The sequence below is a fragment of the Mercenaria mercenaria genome, chromosome 6 (assembly GCF_021730395.1).
Source record: "Mercenaria mercenaria strain notata chromosome 6, MADL_Memer_1, whole genome shotgun sequence".
Classification (NCBI taxonomy): Eukaryota; Metazoa; Mollusca; class Bivalvia; order Venerida; family Veneridae; genus Mercenaria; species Mercenaria mercenaria.
In genome coordinates this window covers 82,390,864-82,410,398 of record NC_069366.1, presented here as the reverse complement: position 1 = coordinate 82,410,398, position 19,535 = coordinate 82,390,864, and the positions used below count along the sequence as shown (strand labels likewise).

General features: G+C 33.6%; 2 protein-coding genes across 3 annotated transcripts in view; both read left to right on the top strand.

Moving 5' to 3' along the window:
* The first annotated feature begins 658 nt into the window (after positions 1 to 658).
* LOC123548395 (uncharacterized) lies at positions 659 to 9,947 on the top strand. The gene is made up of 15 exons (XM_045335601.2): positions 659 to 845; positions 1,650 to 1,744; positions 2,057 to 2,194; positions 2,578 to 2,755; positions 3,302 to 3,379; positions 3,874 to 3,953; positions 4,175 to 4,268; positions 4,768 to 5,019; positions 5,310 to 5,506; positions 5,739 to 5,892; positions 6,126 to 6,320; positions 6,642 to 6,748; positions 7,114 to 8,454; positions 9,242 to 9,281; positions 9,871 to 9,947. The coding sequence occupies exons 1-15, from the start codon at positions 776 to 778 to the stop codon at positions 9,945 to 9,947; spliced, it is 3,096 nt and encodes a 1,031-aa protein (XP_045191536.2). The 5' UTR covers positions 659 to 775.
* A 7,947-nt stretch (positions 9,948 to 17,894) lies between these two features.
* Positions 17,895 to 19,535, top strand: part of LOC123548397 (uncharacterized) — a 46,001-nt gene continuing 44,360 nt past the window's right edge. For both annotated transcript variants that reach the window (XM_053546476.1, XM_053546475.1), the window contains exon 1: positions 17,895 to 18,056. In XM_053546476.1, the coding sequence (XP_053402451.1) occupies positions 17,986 to 18,056 (71 nt within the window). In that variant the 5' untranslated portion in view covers positions 17,895 to 17,985. The remainder of the gene's footprint in view (positions 18,057 to 19,535) is intronic.

Here is a 19,535-nt window from a genome sequence, read left to right as displayed (position 1 = left end):
TATAACTAAGAAAAAACAACACGATTTTTGCTAGTTCGTGGCCACGAAATATAAGTAAGAAAAAACAAGAAACGGTTTTTGCTAATTCGTGTTTTTTTAGTGGCCACGAATTAGCAAAAAATCGTTTTTCGTTTTTTCCTTACTTATATTTCGTGGTCACGAATTAGCAAAAGTCTTTTTTTTTGTTTTCTTCTTACTTATATTTCGTGGCCACGAATTAGCTATAATCGTTTTTTGTTGTTTTTTTTCTCTTACTTATATTTCGTGGCCACGAATTAGCGAATTAGCAAAAGTCGTTTTTTGTTTTTACCTTACTTATATTTCGTGGCCACGAATTAGCAAAAATTGGTGTTTTTTTTTGTTGTTTTTTTTTCTTAGTTATATCTTGTGGCCACGAATTAAGAAATCGTTTTTTGTTTTTTTTTTCTTAGTTACATTTCGTGGCCACGAATTAAGAAATTGCTTTTTGTTTTCTTCTTAGTTATATATCGTGGCCACGAGAAAATATTGTTTTGTTTTTCGTTTTATTCTTAGTTATATCTCGAGGCCACGAGATAACTTAAAATAAAAAAAATCCGCTGTCCCCTCCATGCTTCCGTAGTAGTGTGTGTCATACGCTATATTAAATATAGTTTGGTTTCCCGATATCGCTATTTTTAGCAATGTTATCAGTAAAGTAATGGCCGATTTAAATATGCTTATATGCTGAATTTGAAACTAGTTTATTTACCTAAAAAACACTTAAAAAAATGTATTCAAACGGACTTTGCTGAAAATGGAGGGAATGGATATTTCGTCGCCTGTTTATCGGGCTGACGAAACTGCGATTGATATTGTGCAAATTGGTGAGATAACCTTTTACTTTTTGTAAATAACACTAGTATATAGGTCGCCCGGACAAGATTTTGAATACATGTTTTGACATTTCACCAATATTTTTGGAAGTTTTGAAAAAGATATATATATATTACTAAATTATTTTCATGACAATACTTGGAAACACTTGTGAAAAGTGTTTTAGTTTTAGATATAAGATGTTTTAAAGATATTTTTCGACATTATCTACAAACGGTAACTGAAATGCAGGTTTATTCTTTCAATTAATTAACCATATCAACATGAAAGATTTGACAATTTTCCTGCCAATGAAGTTAGCAATAAACATTTGGAAAAAATGATATGGTCCGAGGTGGGACTCGAACCTAGCCTTACACATTTAATTGGCTTGGCTTATCGTGGTGACTTATTTTATGATCATATATTTCATAGTTGCCATCCCTCTAACAGTCAAAAGTCATCACGCTGTCTTGAAACGTCCTATTATTTGGACTAGACTTGAACCCATAAGCCCGAGATTGGCAGCTAAATGTTTTGGTGGCACAGCTACCTGCACATGCGACAAAATATTTATTCACTAGTTATATCTCTTTTTAGTTTGAGCGCCGACAATAATTAATCTATGGAAAAATATGCAATATTCATGAGGGAATACTAGTATAGATTTTAATACTAGTATAAACCTAATTACACAATATCCTGCCTGCTTATAGAACCAGTTAAAATCATACATGTATTTGAATTACTTCTTTAGAAATTATATACACCACTTAGTATGCTCACATGGTCATTATTTTTTTTTTAATTTGAAGATGAGGCGTTTGGAAAATGGGTGCACACTGGGAGAAACATAACTATTTCACCATGCAATGATGACCACGTACAGAAAAAACTGAAGGAGTCAAATGTAAGTATGAACAAATCAGGTTTCCGTAACAATAAATCAAATGATAAGGAAAACAGTTCTGCAAGGTCCTATTATTTACATTATAGGTAAGTGAAGAAATATTCTAATTTTCCAAAACGAAAAGCTCAAAAATGTATTAAGTAAACGTATGACGACGTTTCAATACACGAACAATTTTGGGCCTTGCACATTTCGCACATGGAAGTTTATTTAACATAAGTATGTTATATTCACCTATCATTAGCAAGTTATTAACTTTAGATGAAACCTATTGGCAATGTATTAATGTACTTTTATATACTGCCTTTACAGGTATATCCGATAACTAAACATTTTCGCGGGAAGGTCATCCTTATATCAAACACTGGATACCAGGCTCTTAGATTAATGAAGGACCTTTTCACCCAAATGTGTTACAAGATTGGAATATATACTGAGAAGACTAGTGAGGTAATATTTATTGCCTTCTTTGTAGATTTTTATTGTTTTTTTCTCCGTCGTGAAGACATCATCTCAGTCACTTCTTCCAGTTTCTGCCAACCGATTGCGAATTTAAGACAACAAACGCGATAAGCGTTACTGTATGACCAATATGTTAGCAGCATATCGCGAAATGTTTGCAATACAAAGTCAAGCATGCATTCAGAATACCATCATTTTTAGCATAATTTTGAAAGGTACAAACTGTAGTTCTGTTATACATGTAACTAAACAGGTGAGGGTATAGCACTTTTCATCAGACTTAGACAAACCGTATCTGCAATTATTTTGCTTCTTTCAGTCCTTGCTTCCAAAAGATCGCCATATAGCTTTGTACTTTTTATTTGATTCAGGAAATGCACACCATAATAAGAAATGAAGCAAAGCGAGAAGAAAACAGGTTGATTGATTCTTTTGTTGTTGTCATATATGGTACACCGGAACGCTTTGACATAACTGACATTTCGAAAGCCTTGAAGACTGAAAACGCCAAATATCTGGACAACAAGCCTAAACTTGTTTACGTTATAGGCAAGTATTTGTTTTGAATTCTGTATCGCATTTATCTTTTATCGTATCAACATTTTGCATCTGTTTTTACTAGTGCATCATACAAAACCAAATGGTAAAAAGAACAGGTTGCTAAGATAATGAAAAGAACCCCGAAGATTTCTTGCAAAATTATAACCGAAATTTAGTTAAAATATATTATCCAAGAAATAATATTTATGTTCTTAAAGCCTACACAAAAGCATGACAGGGGTCCACTCATGAACGAACCATTTTTAATATATGCCGTGCCATGAGAAAACCAACATAGTGGCTTTGCGACCAGCAAGGATCCAGACCAGCCTGCGCATCCGCGCAGTCTGGTCAGGATCCATGCTGTTCGCTAACAGTTTCTCCAATTCCAATAGGCTTTAAAAGTGAACAGCATGGAGCCTGACCAGACTGCGCGGATGCGCAGGCTGGTCTGGATCCATGCTGGTCGCAAACCCACTATGTTGGTTTTCTCATGGCACGGCTTAGTTATGTTTTATACACTATAGTCTTCTACATTTTCATCTTTATCCGTAGGTGGGGGATCTATAGTTCGTCAGGTCAATGAGCAGTTAGCCTCTGAGAACGACCTTGATGTTCTTATTGGTGCTACAGGTATTTATACATGTATAACCTATTATCGTTATTGTTAGCCGTACAAACAATGTAGAATTTCTTTGAACATTATTGCTTTGTTTCTGCGGTCATGAAGGAAATACTTGCAAAACGCGTTGTATATTTTGTAAAGATTGATGTTCGAATATACATCTAAATGAACTTACGTGTCATGTTTCAGAATTTAAACGAAATTGAATTAATTCCAGTAAGAATCTTTTTGCTTTTATTGTGTTTTAACCCTACTAACATCTTCTATCTGAATGTTAGATTTTCGTACATTTCCTTATCGCAGTAGATGGACTGAGTAGTATAGGAAACCTGATAGTCTTTAAATTTTTCTAAACCCCCACGCATGGCCATAATGTGTTAGCCATTATTGTAAATGATGAATGATGAAATGAATGGATTTTTTATTTTCTCCAAGAAGTTCTATATTTCTCAAATAGAAACACTTTTTATTCGTATCTTTTACTTTCATGAAAATTTTGAAGGTTTCAATGGCATGATGTTCTTCATTTATGTTTTCTGCACATTTGTCCACGAGCTCTCAGCAAAAGACATCTGGAAAATTGTAAGTCATTACAGTTATCTATTTTGGTATATACCATCAGTATGTCTGATTTAATTTATCTATGTAATTGAAATACTGGAAAATATGCAGATAATAAAGTGGTATGGCATCGGACATGAGAGATTCTAATTAGTTGGTTACTGTTACTTTGAAATATTCAATTGTATAGCAGTACAGTTTACCATGAGCACTTTCATCACCATTGTCTTATTTTTGTTCAGCTAGTGCAGTTTGCTGCTTACCATACGTTCCCAGCTTCAACACACTGTACCTTGACGAAGGATTTCTTCTTTTTTCCAAACGCCAGTAAATCAGGTATTTGTTTTTAGACGATCCTTTGGAGGCATAAAATGTATCCCAAATAAAATACTAGAAGCAATATTCCAACAGGTCAAGATTTTAATGTAAGGGTTGCTAAAGTAATAATTCATTCACACATTCCGCAAAGTTCATTATTTTGATTTATCCCAACCGTAGCGCTTTAGAAGAACTTGTCTTACATCTGATGGTGTGGAACGACTCTCGTGTTGTAAACCAGAACAACAGGGAGGCGTCGTTCAAAAATGAATTTAAAAATTCATACACTACTATAAGAAAAAAGAGGTTGAATGACAGTCAGTAGTTTTATTTTATTTCTTCTATTGCACAATACAGTATGCATGAAAAAGACTCTATCACTGAGTGTAGTTGAGGATGGAAATGTTCAGCTCTCAGGTAATTGTTTTGGTGGTAACTCGACAGATCCAGCTATTCCAATCTGCACCTTTCACTAGTGAAACATTTTTAAATTCTCCAATCTAATATTTCATTCCAGTTCTACAAGATGATCTCGCTAACTTAGATCCAGCAGATATGCAACTCTATGAAAAGCTCCTACAAGAAGGCTGGGTCGAAACTTATAATATACGGCTTATGTTTGTTGGTCTTTTTGGGGCTGGAAAAACTTCAACTGCCCGCAGGATTATGGGTAAAGAAATTGATGATGTTACAAGCACAGATGGTATTGATGTTTATATTGGTAAATGCCGTGTTGATCTCAGCAGCAACAAATGGGAGACAATAGAGGGTAAATATTTCTAGAGAAAAACATCAAACATGTCAAAACTAATGGTAATTGATGATACACAAAAATATAATGTTGAACTCCGCAAGGAAGCAACAATCATCATTCTTCTGATAAATGCTAGCAAGATCATTTTTAACAACAATTGTATGCTTTTTTATGCAATGTATAAATTTGTGGGGAACAAATTATCAGGCCAAAGATATACACACCTTAGTAAGAAGTAAGAAAATTCCCCTTTTTCAGTTTAAGTGTTGTATCACTGAAAGAAAACACCTTTGTACCATTAACAGATTCAAGCCGTAGTATGCCTTTAATGAAACTGGCTGAAAAATTAAGAGACCCAGAAGCTTTTGGAGAAAGCAGCGGTCACGAAAATATGGAAATAGAAACCAACATTACACAAACACATAAGCGTAGAAAACATGAAGCTGGATCAAGGTTGTCCACGTCCTCTCGAACGACCTCATCAGAATTTGAAATCATAGATGTAAGCGTTCTGAAATATTAAACTTATACTTATTATTTAGTAGTAATTTATCCAAAATATATTCATTAGTTTTAGTGTGTTGTTCGTTCATTCGTTTGTTAATTCATTCATATAGTTAGCAAGTTGAATACAATTAATGTGTAAAGGGAAATAATCAATGATAACATTGATTAATCTAAACTTGTACGTAAACGTAATTAGGATATTATTAAATGGAATATTTACTCTTTAGAATGACGCCTTAACAAGGACAAGTTCTTTGGATAGATCTGGATCTTTTGGTGAAAATGAGGTTGAAATGAGAGAGGAATTAGCAACCCGGAAATCTGATTCAGAATACTTGAAGACTGCTCAGAGGGTTTTACATCAGGCTCGAAGCAACGAGGGTGAATGTTCTAAAATAATCTTAACAGTGAGATATTCTGAAGTGTTACTTTAACTGAAGAAGATAAATAAGCATACATTTCTGACTTTATGAATATTTTATTGATATTAAGTGTTATCGGTTAAGGCCTAAAACATCTATGCTTACATTTATATCTGTCTTTAAACATATATCGTAAATGCATATCTGTATAATAGACAAAATGAATAAAAGCAAATTTTTTATATTCTTCAGTAAATCAGCCAAGGACAGCATTAGTTTCACTTTGGGACTTCGCTGGTCAGTTCGTTTACTACGCTACCCATCAGTTGTTTTTCAGTCCACGTTCTATATACCTTCTGGTTGTAACCATGGAGGAAGATGATCTCGAAAAGACTTTAGATGAATGGTATATGGACCTGACTGGGAAAGATTCAATAGAAGCACAAGGTAACAATAAGTCCGTTATTGAGATTTCTTGTTTGTAAAATCTATCTCCCATGATGTTCGTAGGCTGAAATGAAATACTACATCATTTGCTCAATAAAATATTGTAAGGTGTGTTTTGATTGCGTGACATAGCCAAAGGTTGTTTATGATATCTATGAACTAAAAGTAAAAAGGACAATTTCAGCAGGCCCAAATGATATTGGTATTTGAAGTGAAATCATATGTTTATAAATGTTTGACAGATGAATTTCAAAAATACAAAAAGTTTCAATGCAGCAGGCGTTTGGAAACCACTATAAATATGATATTTTACGTTTGTAGGAGGGGTTCATTTTTGGCTTAGTTCAATCTACACATACGCAAAGGGAGACACAGAAGGTGTGCCCCCTATAATTCTCGTCGGCACACATAAAGATAAAATGAAAGGGGTAAGCTTCTGTTGACAATTACATCTTGTGCGTATTTTTTCTTTTATGTCATTGTTTTGTTTGTACGTAATGCTTTATCTTATGTCAGTGATTTGTTTGTATGTAATAATCTATCTCATTTGATCAATGATGTGTGTACACGTAATAATTTATCTTACGTCAATACGCTATCTAAATGTCAGTAATGTGAGTGCCTGTACCTTATACCATATCTTATGTCGATTATGCGAATGTACGTAATACTCTATTTTATGTCAATGATTTGTTTTTGTTTTTACGTAATATTTTATCTTATGACAATTATTTATTTGTAAGTAATACTGTACCTAGCAATAATGGCTATTATCTCCCAATCTGTATTTTAGAACGAGCAAGTGAAAGAGAAATGCGCAAGAAGATACTTTCAAAGAATCAGAGATATTTTTGATGGATCTCCTATTGCTGCTCATATAAGATCGGAAGACGTTTTGCTTGACAACAGTATGGAAGATTCCAACATTGATCAGCTGAAAGATATTATAATGGAGGTTTCAAAAGAAATGTTCTATTGGGGAGCGAAAAACCCAGCAAAGTATATTGAGCTTGAACAAGCACTTGTAGACCGTCGAAATGATGGCGCCAACTTCATCAGTATGAAGGAGTTTAGAGAAATTAACCAGAAATTAGCATCCCCTTTACAAAGCGACGAACACTTGAAACTGTTTTTGAAGATACATCATCAGATGGGGACAATTATAAATTTCCATGATACAGAGATGCTCCGAGACATCATTATACTAGAACCTCAGTGGATAATCCATGCTTTCCGCCATCTGATCCGAGCGAAAGATTTTGGTGAGAAATATGGGCACTTGAAGAAACAGTGGGAAGAGTTTAATAACACAGGGAAATTAGACATCGAACTTGCTGAAAGCATATGGAAACAAGACCTCAAGAATCACTTTTATGAAAACTTTGACATGCTTCTCAAGTTTCTTGAGAAACTTGACATTATTGTTAGGGCATCACAACTTGAGGAAAATGGAACCACAAAGAAACCACTCGGATTTTACTATGTGCCTTGTTTGCTGAAAGAAATGCCACCAGATAAAGTTCTTCACCTAAGGCATATTCCCGATGGAGTCAGAACTCCCGTTCTCTGTTTCACTTTTCGGGAAAGTTTCCTTCCGCCTGCTATTTTCAACAGAGTAATTGCCCTTTGTCTAGGTAAATGGCCTGTAGCTAGACAAGGGAAACATACATTTCTGTATTGCGGATGTGCCGTATTTGAGGTCAAGGAAAGAGCTGATGAAGACAGACATAGACTTCACATCTTTTTCAAGGAATCGAAGATCGGAATGCGAATCAGTTGCTACAGAACTAAAGACGATAAAGAAGTCGACCGGCAACTGTGTGACAGAGTTCGGCGATTCATTGCACAAGCAATAACGAAAGAATTTAGCCGTTTTCAAAACAGACCAATGCCTGAAATGGAAGAGGAAAAACTAGACAGAGATCCATTCTTCTTCCAAATTCAGTGTACAGACAGTGACACTAAAGACATACTAGATGATGGCCTGCATGATTTAAAAGAACTGACAGATCTGCTGGATGAAGAAGATGGCGACGAAACAAATATTGATGCATTTTGCAAAAAGCATAGCGATTTGTCTGAGCCACATTCCTTTAAACCAACAGAACTGCTCAAAGAATGGTTTCCAGACAAGGTAATAAGGTTTAATATATACTTAAGTATTTCACTACGAGTAAGACAGATAACTTTCAGTTTGTTTATGTATTGTAATGAAATAAACAACCCTAGCACCAGCTTAAGAGGAACTCTTCTGTAGTAAAAATGAATTCAATACATGATCCTAAAGGTAAGGTGGCTGATTTCTGCAATTTTGCACTGGCATGCCGCCTTGTTTGGGGGCGCCAAAACGCCAAAATAGAGCCCCAATACGACAAAATCCGTATTTATCGTATTGGCGCGATAATTTGTCGTTTTTGTTTGTTGGCGTGTTGACGCCCTTTAAACGGCTGCGTCCCAATATAACAAATACCGTATATCTGTCGTACTGGCGCGCTTATTGTCGATCTGTCGTGTTGGCTCGTGCACACCAAAACGACAGACCGAAATGTCAGAGTTCAGCCACCATACAAAGGACAAGAAAACATAAAAACGCCGAGTTCAAGTACGAGGAGATTTTTTACAACCGCCGCACGCTTCTTAGAGACTGCTTTTCTTACAGTAAAAAATGTGTGAAAAATTCCTTTGGAAGCATAGAACGTTATCAAGCATCATAATAGCAGACTATATGTTTGGTTGAGTCTTTCATGACACTTTACGCGAGCAAATAATTATTTGCCTCATAATTATTTTCTCTAACTTTTTAGATATAAGAAAACAAATATGACTAAATATATCGCGACCAGTTTAGCTATTGTATATTTAGTTTCGCTGTCACATGCTTAAATGTAACATACTATCATATATTATTCCTTCTTTTGTAGATTCCTGAACGTATGCGGAAGTCAGAAGACACCATAATTGGTAATTAGTCTTTTTTTGTGTAACCAATAAACGGGCGGACTAACTGGGAAATATCTTTAAGTCGCATACGTCTGTAAAAGCTTAACATTATCAATTCTTAACAATGCAGGCAGTTTACTTCAAATCACTTGCCCCTCACCGATGTGGGTTCAAGCCTCAGTCGGAGCGTCTAGTTCTTCTCCAGCTAGCTTACGGAAGGTCGGTGGTTCTATCCGCCCATGATTAATAATGCACGAAGGGGCACCTGGGTCTTCCTCCACCACCAAAGCTGGAAAGTCGCCATATGACCTTCAACAAAATATAAAAAAATACATTACTAGTAAGTGCCATAAAAAGATCCGAAACGCTGTATAGACTAATATCACAACCACCCTCACCATGAAATACATTTTTCTGACTCAAGTTCTTTTTATATATTTATAGGGTAATACCATAGTTTCCAACTCAGACTTACAGAGGAGTATGCAAACATATTTATAATCCAAGTTCCCGAACATTAGTTAAGTTTTTCAATTTCCAAACTTGGAGACAAAATTTGTATTTTCATTTCATATGATTATTTCTCTATCAGCATTGTTCTTCTTTACAGAATCATGGTTTAAAAGATTACCCAGACAAAGAACATGTGTCCTCACGGAACAAATTTTCATTCTATCAGCACTATAGAAAGAATTGGTGGTCATGATCTTGATCTAGACGTTTACGTAATAAAATGCGAGTTAAATTACATTCATGTGATTTCCTCGTATTAAAAAGCATGCGTTTCAATGTTTATACAATACTTACAATAATTATGATTAAAACATTACCATACTACGAGATCCAATATAGTTTGCAAGAAAACCAATGCCAAAATGTTGATACATTTCATTTCTCCGAATCATCATAAGTGTTTAACCAAAATACTTAACGATATGTCGTCCTGATTTGACCCTGACACATATTAGCTATGTTAATGAAAAGATTCCAACTTCAAAAACTCTCATTGACCATTTCGATTAAATCCACGCGAGGTTCAATGCAAATATTTGAAGTAATGAAACAGTGCGTCCAAATCAACACGACGAATGGATATTGCTAGCGCATTTCAAGGCAAATGATGTCACTATCGTTTTGAGGAGTCAAACATTTTACAAATGATTCATTACAACATAGAAAATGATGTTTTAAAGCAACGATACATGCACAACAAAAAAGGAAAAGTGATGACCTTAAGAACGTCGTCGTGTAATTTTCGTTGCTTGTCAAGATAAGGATTTACCTTTGTACATGTATATTTTCGAGCATATATTTGACACTAGTAACTGGCTTGTTCCCGCAAGTACTAAAACTTCAGCACATAATTATGATGGAGGATAGAATAGACACGAGTTGATTCTGCAACGACTCAAAACATCGTTTCGGAATACATGCAATCCTACTTTTTACGTTTTGAAAGTAACGGTTACATATTTGATGATCTCTGCAGGATGTTATGTTTCCATACTGCAGCTAAGAACATGATAAATATCGAGCATTTCATAAGCAATATATCCTGTTATTTCCTTTTTTGTTCAACCAATATGAAGACATGTACATGTATGTAAATGAATTTGAAGATGATATTGTATGAAGAATGTTAATTGTAAATGATATAATGTTGTATGATAATTATTGATTGGCTTTGTTATTTGTGTTATGGTGGTCTTATTGACCAAACTCCTTATTGGTCCCCTCAATTTAACCAATCGAAAGTCTCGAATCTTGTATTGTGTCCTCGTACTGACCCTTATTGGTTCCGGTGCAATCTTTTCATATGATGTGCACAATGTATCTAATATCGTGTCCAGTTTTGCATAGTTGTATAATGATATTAGATATCAGCCATTAGATATCGCCTGATATCGTAGTATTGTTACCACTTTTACACTAAAATACTTATATATGAATGAAGAATAGCATAGTTTGCTTATTGTATCTGCATATAATTATGCCACGGTATCAATCTTTAGAAGTTATAATTATCAGCTGGTCTCGCCTCAATATAACAATCACTCGAAGATTTTTAAACGGCATAGCAGTCAAAAGTTGTCTTTCCGTTATTCAGACAAGAGCAGGAGTACATTCACATGATATCCGTGGTATAGCCAGGACATAAGTGTTATCATAGTCTAAGAATATAACAAAATCTTTCTTCATCGGCTCTTGAAATTCACCTGAAGTATTAACGTGAAAATCACTAAAGTATTTTTACAGAAGAGATATGTAAATAATTGTTAATGCAGATTCCGACCACATATTTCATACTATGGACATAGTAACAGATCCGATTCGTTCATAAACCTTGGTTAATTGTTTCAATGTAATTAAACCATACAGATGTATAGCTATAGTTTTAATTCTCGTCAGTGTCGAAACCTCTAGTTTGACAAAATTCATTCAAGTCTTTGTTATGGCCACAATCACCAAAACTAGTTGCCAAAATGGTCACTTTGATTCTTTCTTCCAACATAACACCTGAAAGTCGACATATGCATTGTCGGTGTGACAAAACCAATCAAAAGTCGGTTATTGTTCTTTATTCTCTTTTATGTCTTGAGCTGATAAATAATGATATGACTATATTTTATGTAATTCTTGCGTGCGAACGAGATAAGCTAATCGTAGTTACTAGTTTGCTATGTGCCAATGCTGTGAATCTCGTAAATGTATTATTATCTGCAGCTACCCCAAAGCTATGTTTAGTTTATTTATATAATTTACATCACAACTGCATTTAAACATCTAAAGTTATCTAGTACACGTACTTTCTTGAAATATCTGCACTAATGCCATACGGTCGAGACCCTGGTAGGGCTAAAACCCGCAACACCCGAGTTCATTGGATCCGGTAATCGTTCCCAGTGCAGTAAAAAGTTATTTAGAACCAGTGTTAATGACGTTTAGTTGTTCATATCTAAGAATTTGAACCTTGATGTGCAATATACAGTCGACAACAAAGTTAGTTCATAACCATTTTAACATACATGGTTGTTAATCTAGCATATTTTAAAAGGGTTTATTCAATTTCCACATGAAAAAAAAGACAACTACATTGAGAATAGTTGTCTGTTTTCAAAGTTTTATTTACATTGCTGCATTACCGGTCCATTCAGTTACCTTAGTAGGTAGGACTGAACAGATAGCAATTTAGATTTCTCGACCGTGACGACGTGAAAAGATACAGTATGTTTTGAGCCACTAGTCCTTCACCACAAGTTTGGAAGTTGCCATTCAATGCGGGGAACAAACAAATTCAGTTGCATGCAGAAAACAAAGATGGTATAGTCTGGACACCAGGAAATTTTAGACTAATCTATAAACTATGTTAAATTTGTATTTTTTAAATCAATATTAATTATTCAATCAATCAATCAATCAGTTGCTCCAAAAAGATGCATTAAGTACAAGAAATTAAATTCCCAGTAAATGTCAGTCAATCAATCAATTGCTCCAAAAAGATGTATTAAGTACAAGAAATTAAATTCCCAGTATATGTCAGTCAATCAGTCATTTGCTCCTAAAAGATGCATTAAGTACAAGAAATTAAATTCCCTGAGTAGTATATGTCAGTCAATCAATCAATTGCTCCAAAAAGATGCATTAAGTACAAGAAATTAAATTCCCAGTATATGACGTGCTCATTAATTTATTAGCATATTGAATGTAAATATTTTTGATAAAAATGCCAACTTTACGTTTCAATTTATTTGGATGAAAAACTCATAAATTTCACTTTTGATAACAAAAATATACTTTACTTCCTCTTTTGATATTCATACATTGTATGTTTACTTTTCACTGGCAACTGTTGTTAGGTCAAAACAGCTTAAACTTCTTATCGTAATTAGGATGATAATTTAAACATTTTTAAATGTAATAAATTGGATATTTTAAAAGGCCAAAGCAAGAAAACGCAATTTATTGTGTTTAAGGCAAGCATTGTATACAAAATACAAATATAAATGTTTAAATGTGAATCTAATTGAATTAACAATCGCCACTGTTCGTCATTCTGTCGACTCATCCAGAAGACTGTTAGCCAATTTAAGTTTCGGAGGGTAGTGCAAGATAAAGATGATCCTCCCATTCCATAATCTTCCTCTGGTTGTTCAAAAGCATAAAGCACCTACAGGGTACCTCGATTTCTAATAACATCCAGATGACTATCAGTTACCATATACCGAGTCTAGCGTCCGTATTTTGAACCCGAGACCTTTTGCCGATGATGCCAGTGAGCTATAAGAGACTTACCTCACTTATTTGGTAACTGTGAAAGCCATCGGCTTAAATAGATTGGTGGTTATAAGGTCCTTTGTAATATTAAAGTTCGTCATAAATAATTATTCTCATAGATATGCGATGTTCTCTTAAAGAAAGATCAAGTTCAGCTTCAGTTTACTTTAATGTGGAGTAGCTTTATAATCAGGTCGGTTAAAATGGAAACATATATTTCATCGGAGTATGTAATATTTTTTAAGACTATAAAGAAAATATAGCGTTGGCCTAAAGTTGACAAGTGACTGATATCAAAGTGTACAAAAGATATATGATATATATTGCCTATATAATAGTGAGAGGATAAATACGTGTGATTTTAGTCATGGCTTACTTGCAACATGAAAGAGTTGGAATTCGCGCTACTGGGACGACAGTCGCCGTGCCTAATGACCCTAAAGCCAAACTGATGTACTATCTACAGAGTATGTGCTCTGTTTTGCAATTAAATGATGATCGAGACATAATGAGATTATCGCGTTATGAAAATTACCGCAAGTTAGACCGATCCGACGTAGACCTGCTTATTAGTCTGTGTATTCTTCTCAGTCCGGAAGACTTAACAAACAAGTGCATTTTTCATGATGTTGTTCTTTGTGGGGATTCAGGGAACGAATTTTATGAACTAGAAACAGTAAGGAATAATCTTCTTGTTGCAGAAAATATAATGATAGCAGGTCAAAACCGGAGAGTGGCGAAAATTATGACGTTCAAAATGGGCTGGTTACGTGATTTCTATTTCATTCCGATGAAGATACTTCTTGAACGTCAACGGGAAAGCAGGGCTGCTTTAGCTAGGAGGAAACAAAGGAGTGGAACTTGTAATATCCTGTAAAATATTTGTGCTCTTTGCGAAACATTTTACGTTTCTGAAGACGATATTATTCGAAGTGATAAAAGAAGTTGGATGAAAGACTGTTAGGGCGTCATCTTAATTCATGACATCGAAAATTATTAACTAACAAAATGTATCATATCGATGCATGACATTCATGTTCGGGAAATGGGAGATATGAATGTTCGTCTATGATTGTTGACTAAAGAAGCCCCTGTAGTGTTTATGGTTTCTTTTTACTTTTACTGAAGTGAAGATGATGATCCTCATCACTGTTTTAAAAATACATTTGACCTAAATTCATTTTTGAAAATATGAACATCAACGTAAACATAAAAATAACAAGTTTGTATCTGTCAACAGTACTTTGTGTTAGTTTTAAAACAGTACGTATACTCACCTAATGCATAGCTAAGCACAGTATAAATGCATATTATTATGACAGAAAAAAAAAGGATTTTTGTAACAAATGACTGTTTAACATGACATTTAATTGTAAATATAGCTCTGCAAACACAGTTAGTTTATATATTTAATTAAATTTAATTTGTTTGGTGAGGTTTTTCTACATTTAAAATTGTAGTATCTAAAAAACTCATTTAGTTAAAGATGCGCATTGGATATCTGAAAGAAGAACAGTTCATTACACTATTTTCTCTGATTGGAACTAATTATAAATAAAGTTGTGCCACTAACAGATGAGTTGAATTCACTGACTGCTATAAAGTAAAAGCTAAAAGGAAACAATTTAAAACAAATGATAACTGGCTAAAATAATCAAGATTGTGATGCACAGAATACATGAAGAAATGCATGCCCTAAAACCAGTATCAAATTTTCTTTTAAATATAAGAGCTTTAGTTTGGTTTGATATATTCAAGTTGGAAATATGTTTTGTCCAAAAAAAAAAGGTTGTTTTTCATGTGTATTTCATTATAATATACAATATGCTAATACAGTGCAACCTTTCTAGAGCGGCCCTCTCTTAAGCAGAAACCTCTCTATAACAACATCATCAAAATTTCCCCAAGCTGAAATATACTATCAAATTTACCTCTCCAGAACAACAACCTTTACATAACATTCAATATTTTTATCTCCCAAAGGGTGTTGCTCTACAGAGGTTGCACTGTATATACAAATCTATAAGCAACATTTATTTTTCCATGTGTTTGTACATGTTTAATGGTTTTAATTAATGGATACATGAGAATTCGTTAAGTCAATAGATATTTGACTTTGCACTTAAACCTCATAAATCTTGTTTTAATAAGATTAATATAAACCTTGTAAAAATAAAGATTGTTTTATATGGTTGGTGTCCATCTATTTATTAGCATCTACACTTATTTATTACCTCTTGGTAGATTGTCTGTACATTTTACTTTTAACTTAATGTTAATGTGCGTGCTTTTTGCCATGTGTTTCTTTAGCTTATCAGTAGATCTTTTTTCCATCGAATTGAAAGTCAACTGGCAGCAGTTTATAGAACTCCAATAATATACTTTAACCCATTTCATTGTTCCTTTTATGTATATTTGCATGTGTGTGGGAGAGAGCGGTAGGGGGTAGGTGTGACTATTCGAAAAAAGAACCTTTTGTAAAACAGTTTTATTTTAAAATCGAAAATGTAAAAGACCTGTACATATCTGAAAAGTGAACAGAAATGCAGTTGAAATTTACATGTGTAGAGCATCCAGGTCTTTAAAATGATAGTAAAAACTTACTACTGTAAACCTTGCACGTCTCACGATGAAAGCTGTAAATATTTTGAATGGAAACAGTTATACTGTCAGCAATCTTTGATACTTTAATGCGGGATTATACTGAACTTAAGAGAGACACTACATCTTCTAAGACATGGGAAATTGAATTGTTATGGAGTAAGTGTAATTGTTTTACAAAATTAATTTTGTTGTAAAAGGAATTTTACAAACAATAACAAAACTATTTACAATATGTTTTAAAGTGATAAAGAAATAATCATAAGATAATAGTATGTTTAGGCATATATGCTTATATTTAATAATGTGAAGTTTTATTCCCTAAAAGCCCATATTGCCGTTTGTAGTGGGTTAAACGGCATTGTTCTGTGTTGTTCTGTTCTGAGATTTCCACCGTTGACTTTAACGATGCGCCCAAACTACGTTGGTAGAGATGATGATATCACTATTGGTGATCCACCACGAATAATATAATCCACTTTTAATATAATCCAACACCACGAATATGAATCACTACCCCCTTCACATTTAATAAAATTATGTAGCTATTAGCACGTACAAACTTAAGAACTCCACTCTTTTTCCTTGAAACTTTCTTATCTTAAAATACTCATTAATACTTTGGTATTATTCTGAACACTATTCACTGCATCTTTTAAAATTTGAGTATTTTCTAATTATTTAGTATCATGTTGTCTGAGTTGCATGATAATATACTTTTCATGTGGTTTTTGAAAGTTAAAATAACAGTTACAACTTATCAGAGCCTTGTTTGAATAAGTTTGATGAGTAGTTACAGTCATGTGCTTCCCCATTTTCACTGTTAGTTATAAGGTCTGATTTATGATTAACCTGAATGCTTTTACCTATCTGCTGACCAGTTTGTAGTGTCCTTAGTCTTATTATATGTATCTCATGCAGATATTTCTAAGAGTATATTTCTAAGTATTCAAGCATGGGTTCTGTGATTTTAATGTCTAACATTATATCTAAGTGAGTGGCGTCTAACACTAATTGTGTAAATTGTCCAGAACTCAATTTCAAAATGTGTTCCATTGAAATCTTAAGGATTGAGGTTATCTTTACAGCATTTTAGGAGTATTTTGTTAGTTTAACGCCGTTAGGTTAATTTTTCGAGCGATCTTTGATACTAACTTGTTCTCCGTAAGTAACTCGTGCTACACATGTCCTAGACAAACACCTGGCGAATGATGATGATGATAATGATGATGATCATGATCATGATCATGATGATAAAATATTAAGCTTGGGTAATTTACAAGAAAAAACGAACATTGTTATTCAAAATTGCACATCTCTTTTTTTAATGAATGCAAATTTTGATTCCACACCTCATGTTTTTATTTCGATGTAAATGAGATGTGAAACCAAAATGTGTAGTCCTGTTTGGCGCCATATAACCTATACTGTGTTGGTGCGCCGTAAAACCCAAATAAATAAATAAATAAAGATAAATAAATTTTTCAATGAAATTTACCTCACCAAAAAAAGATATATGATGTTGAATTGTGAACATTTTAACATATTTTTTGAAAAACTAAAACAGTCGTGTTGCACGCTCTTTATCTTTAAAATAATGCAAAATATCAAGAGCAATATTTTCATCAATAATTAAAATGAAATTATGAAATATGTATAAACTAAGTCAAACTGTACGCAAAGCCTTGAATATTTAGCGGCTCATGACCGCTGTTTTAATCAGAGGCGTATAACCTTGAGCTTGATTATATTAACATGTAGCAAAACACACGGTCACCGATGTGAAATTGATTTTTGCATTTATTTTCATAAAAATAGAACATTAAGGATGTGACATCACCTTTTAGTAATGGCAACTAGGAGGAGAAATGCTTCCTCGTCAGATAAAACGAAAACCAAAGTTTGGGGCTCCTTAACTAGGTAGTTAATTACTTGTAATTATTTGACATTTAAACTGACATAGTACTCGGCTATACTATATAATACGCAAATCAAAATAATTTATTATATGTGACAATTTTCTCATACAATATGAAATTAGGTGCAACTTAATAGACAGGGCTCTGTTGAAGTAGTATTTTTGCAGTGACAATATATAGGATTAAGGTTCATGTAAAATCTTTTTGAAACTACCCCTCTGGTGAGTTTTTGATTTAGTTTTTTTACGCCACTTAGAACATGGTCTATCATAAAGAATACACCAAATTGTTCATAATAAGTAGAAGAAACTTTCAAGACAGGTTATTCCCTTTTGAACAGCACATTTTGTCGTATATCACATGTGCTTTGACTGTTCATGTTCTATTTTGTAGAAGATATCAAGCTTCTTTTTCAAAAGTATTTTGTCATTACTTTTATAACTATTATGTGTCTAACATATTTGTCCAGGTACTCCGGGAGTTGAAAGTGTTACAAACCATGTACATGTAAAGAAATGCAAAAATTACAAAATGAAAGTGAAAGTAGAGCTGTCAAATTGACAAAAATCTGCAGTATTTCAACAAATATAAAAGTAAACTAATTTTCATTTTCCGGAGTACCTAGATAAGTATGTAAGACACACAACAAAAACAAATTTAGGGAAAAAATATGTTTGAAAAAGAAGTTTGATATTTTGTACAAAATAGAATGTGGACAGTCGAAGTACATGTTTTGTAAGACAAAATACATATTTCCAAACAAGCTGACCTTTATAGAAAGTATTTTCTACTTCTTCTGAACAACTCTGTATATACATGTTATGAATCAGTGCTCCAGCTAGGATTAAAAAAGGGCAGGGTGCTGGCACTGAAAAGGGCACTTCTGGGGTGGTGGTCGGTCCGGGACCGTGCTCCCCCGAGAAAAAATTATAACTGGTCCATGCATACAGTGCATTTTAACATACTTTAGGCATAATTTAGGCATGTTTTTTGGCGCACTTTAGGTATGGTCTTTTAATAGGCTATGTCTGTCATCTCTAATGCACCTATTTATTAACTAAAAATTCTACTGTTTGTATTTTACTTGGCATTGATTTTCAACTTGTAACATTTCTTTGTAATTGCATACTGAATAACAATATCTATGTGTTTAGGCCTATTTTACTTGTTACAATTTCAGTACACATCTTCTTCATGTAGGCTACTTGATATTTATAAATTTATACCTGCAACATATTATATACAGAAAATAAAGTTTAAACTTCCACTTAAATAAATTAAATCAGGCAAAGTTTTTAACTTACAACAGTGTAAAAGCAAGTTTAGCACTTGTAATAGACATATTCCGGGTATCCAAAATTTTATATCCGGATATGGTTACACATTTTTCTAAAAGTCGTCGAATGTCCAGTTTAAACAATATTTTTGAAAAAATATTATGATGCAAAGACAGTTTAACAGCATTTCACAGTATCTGACA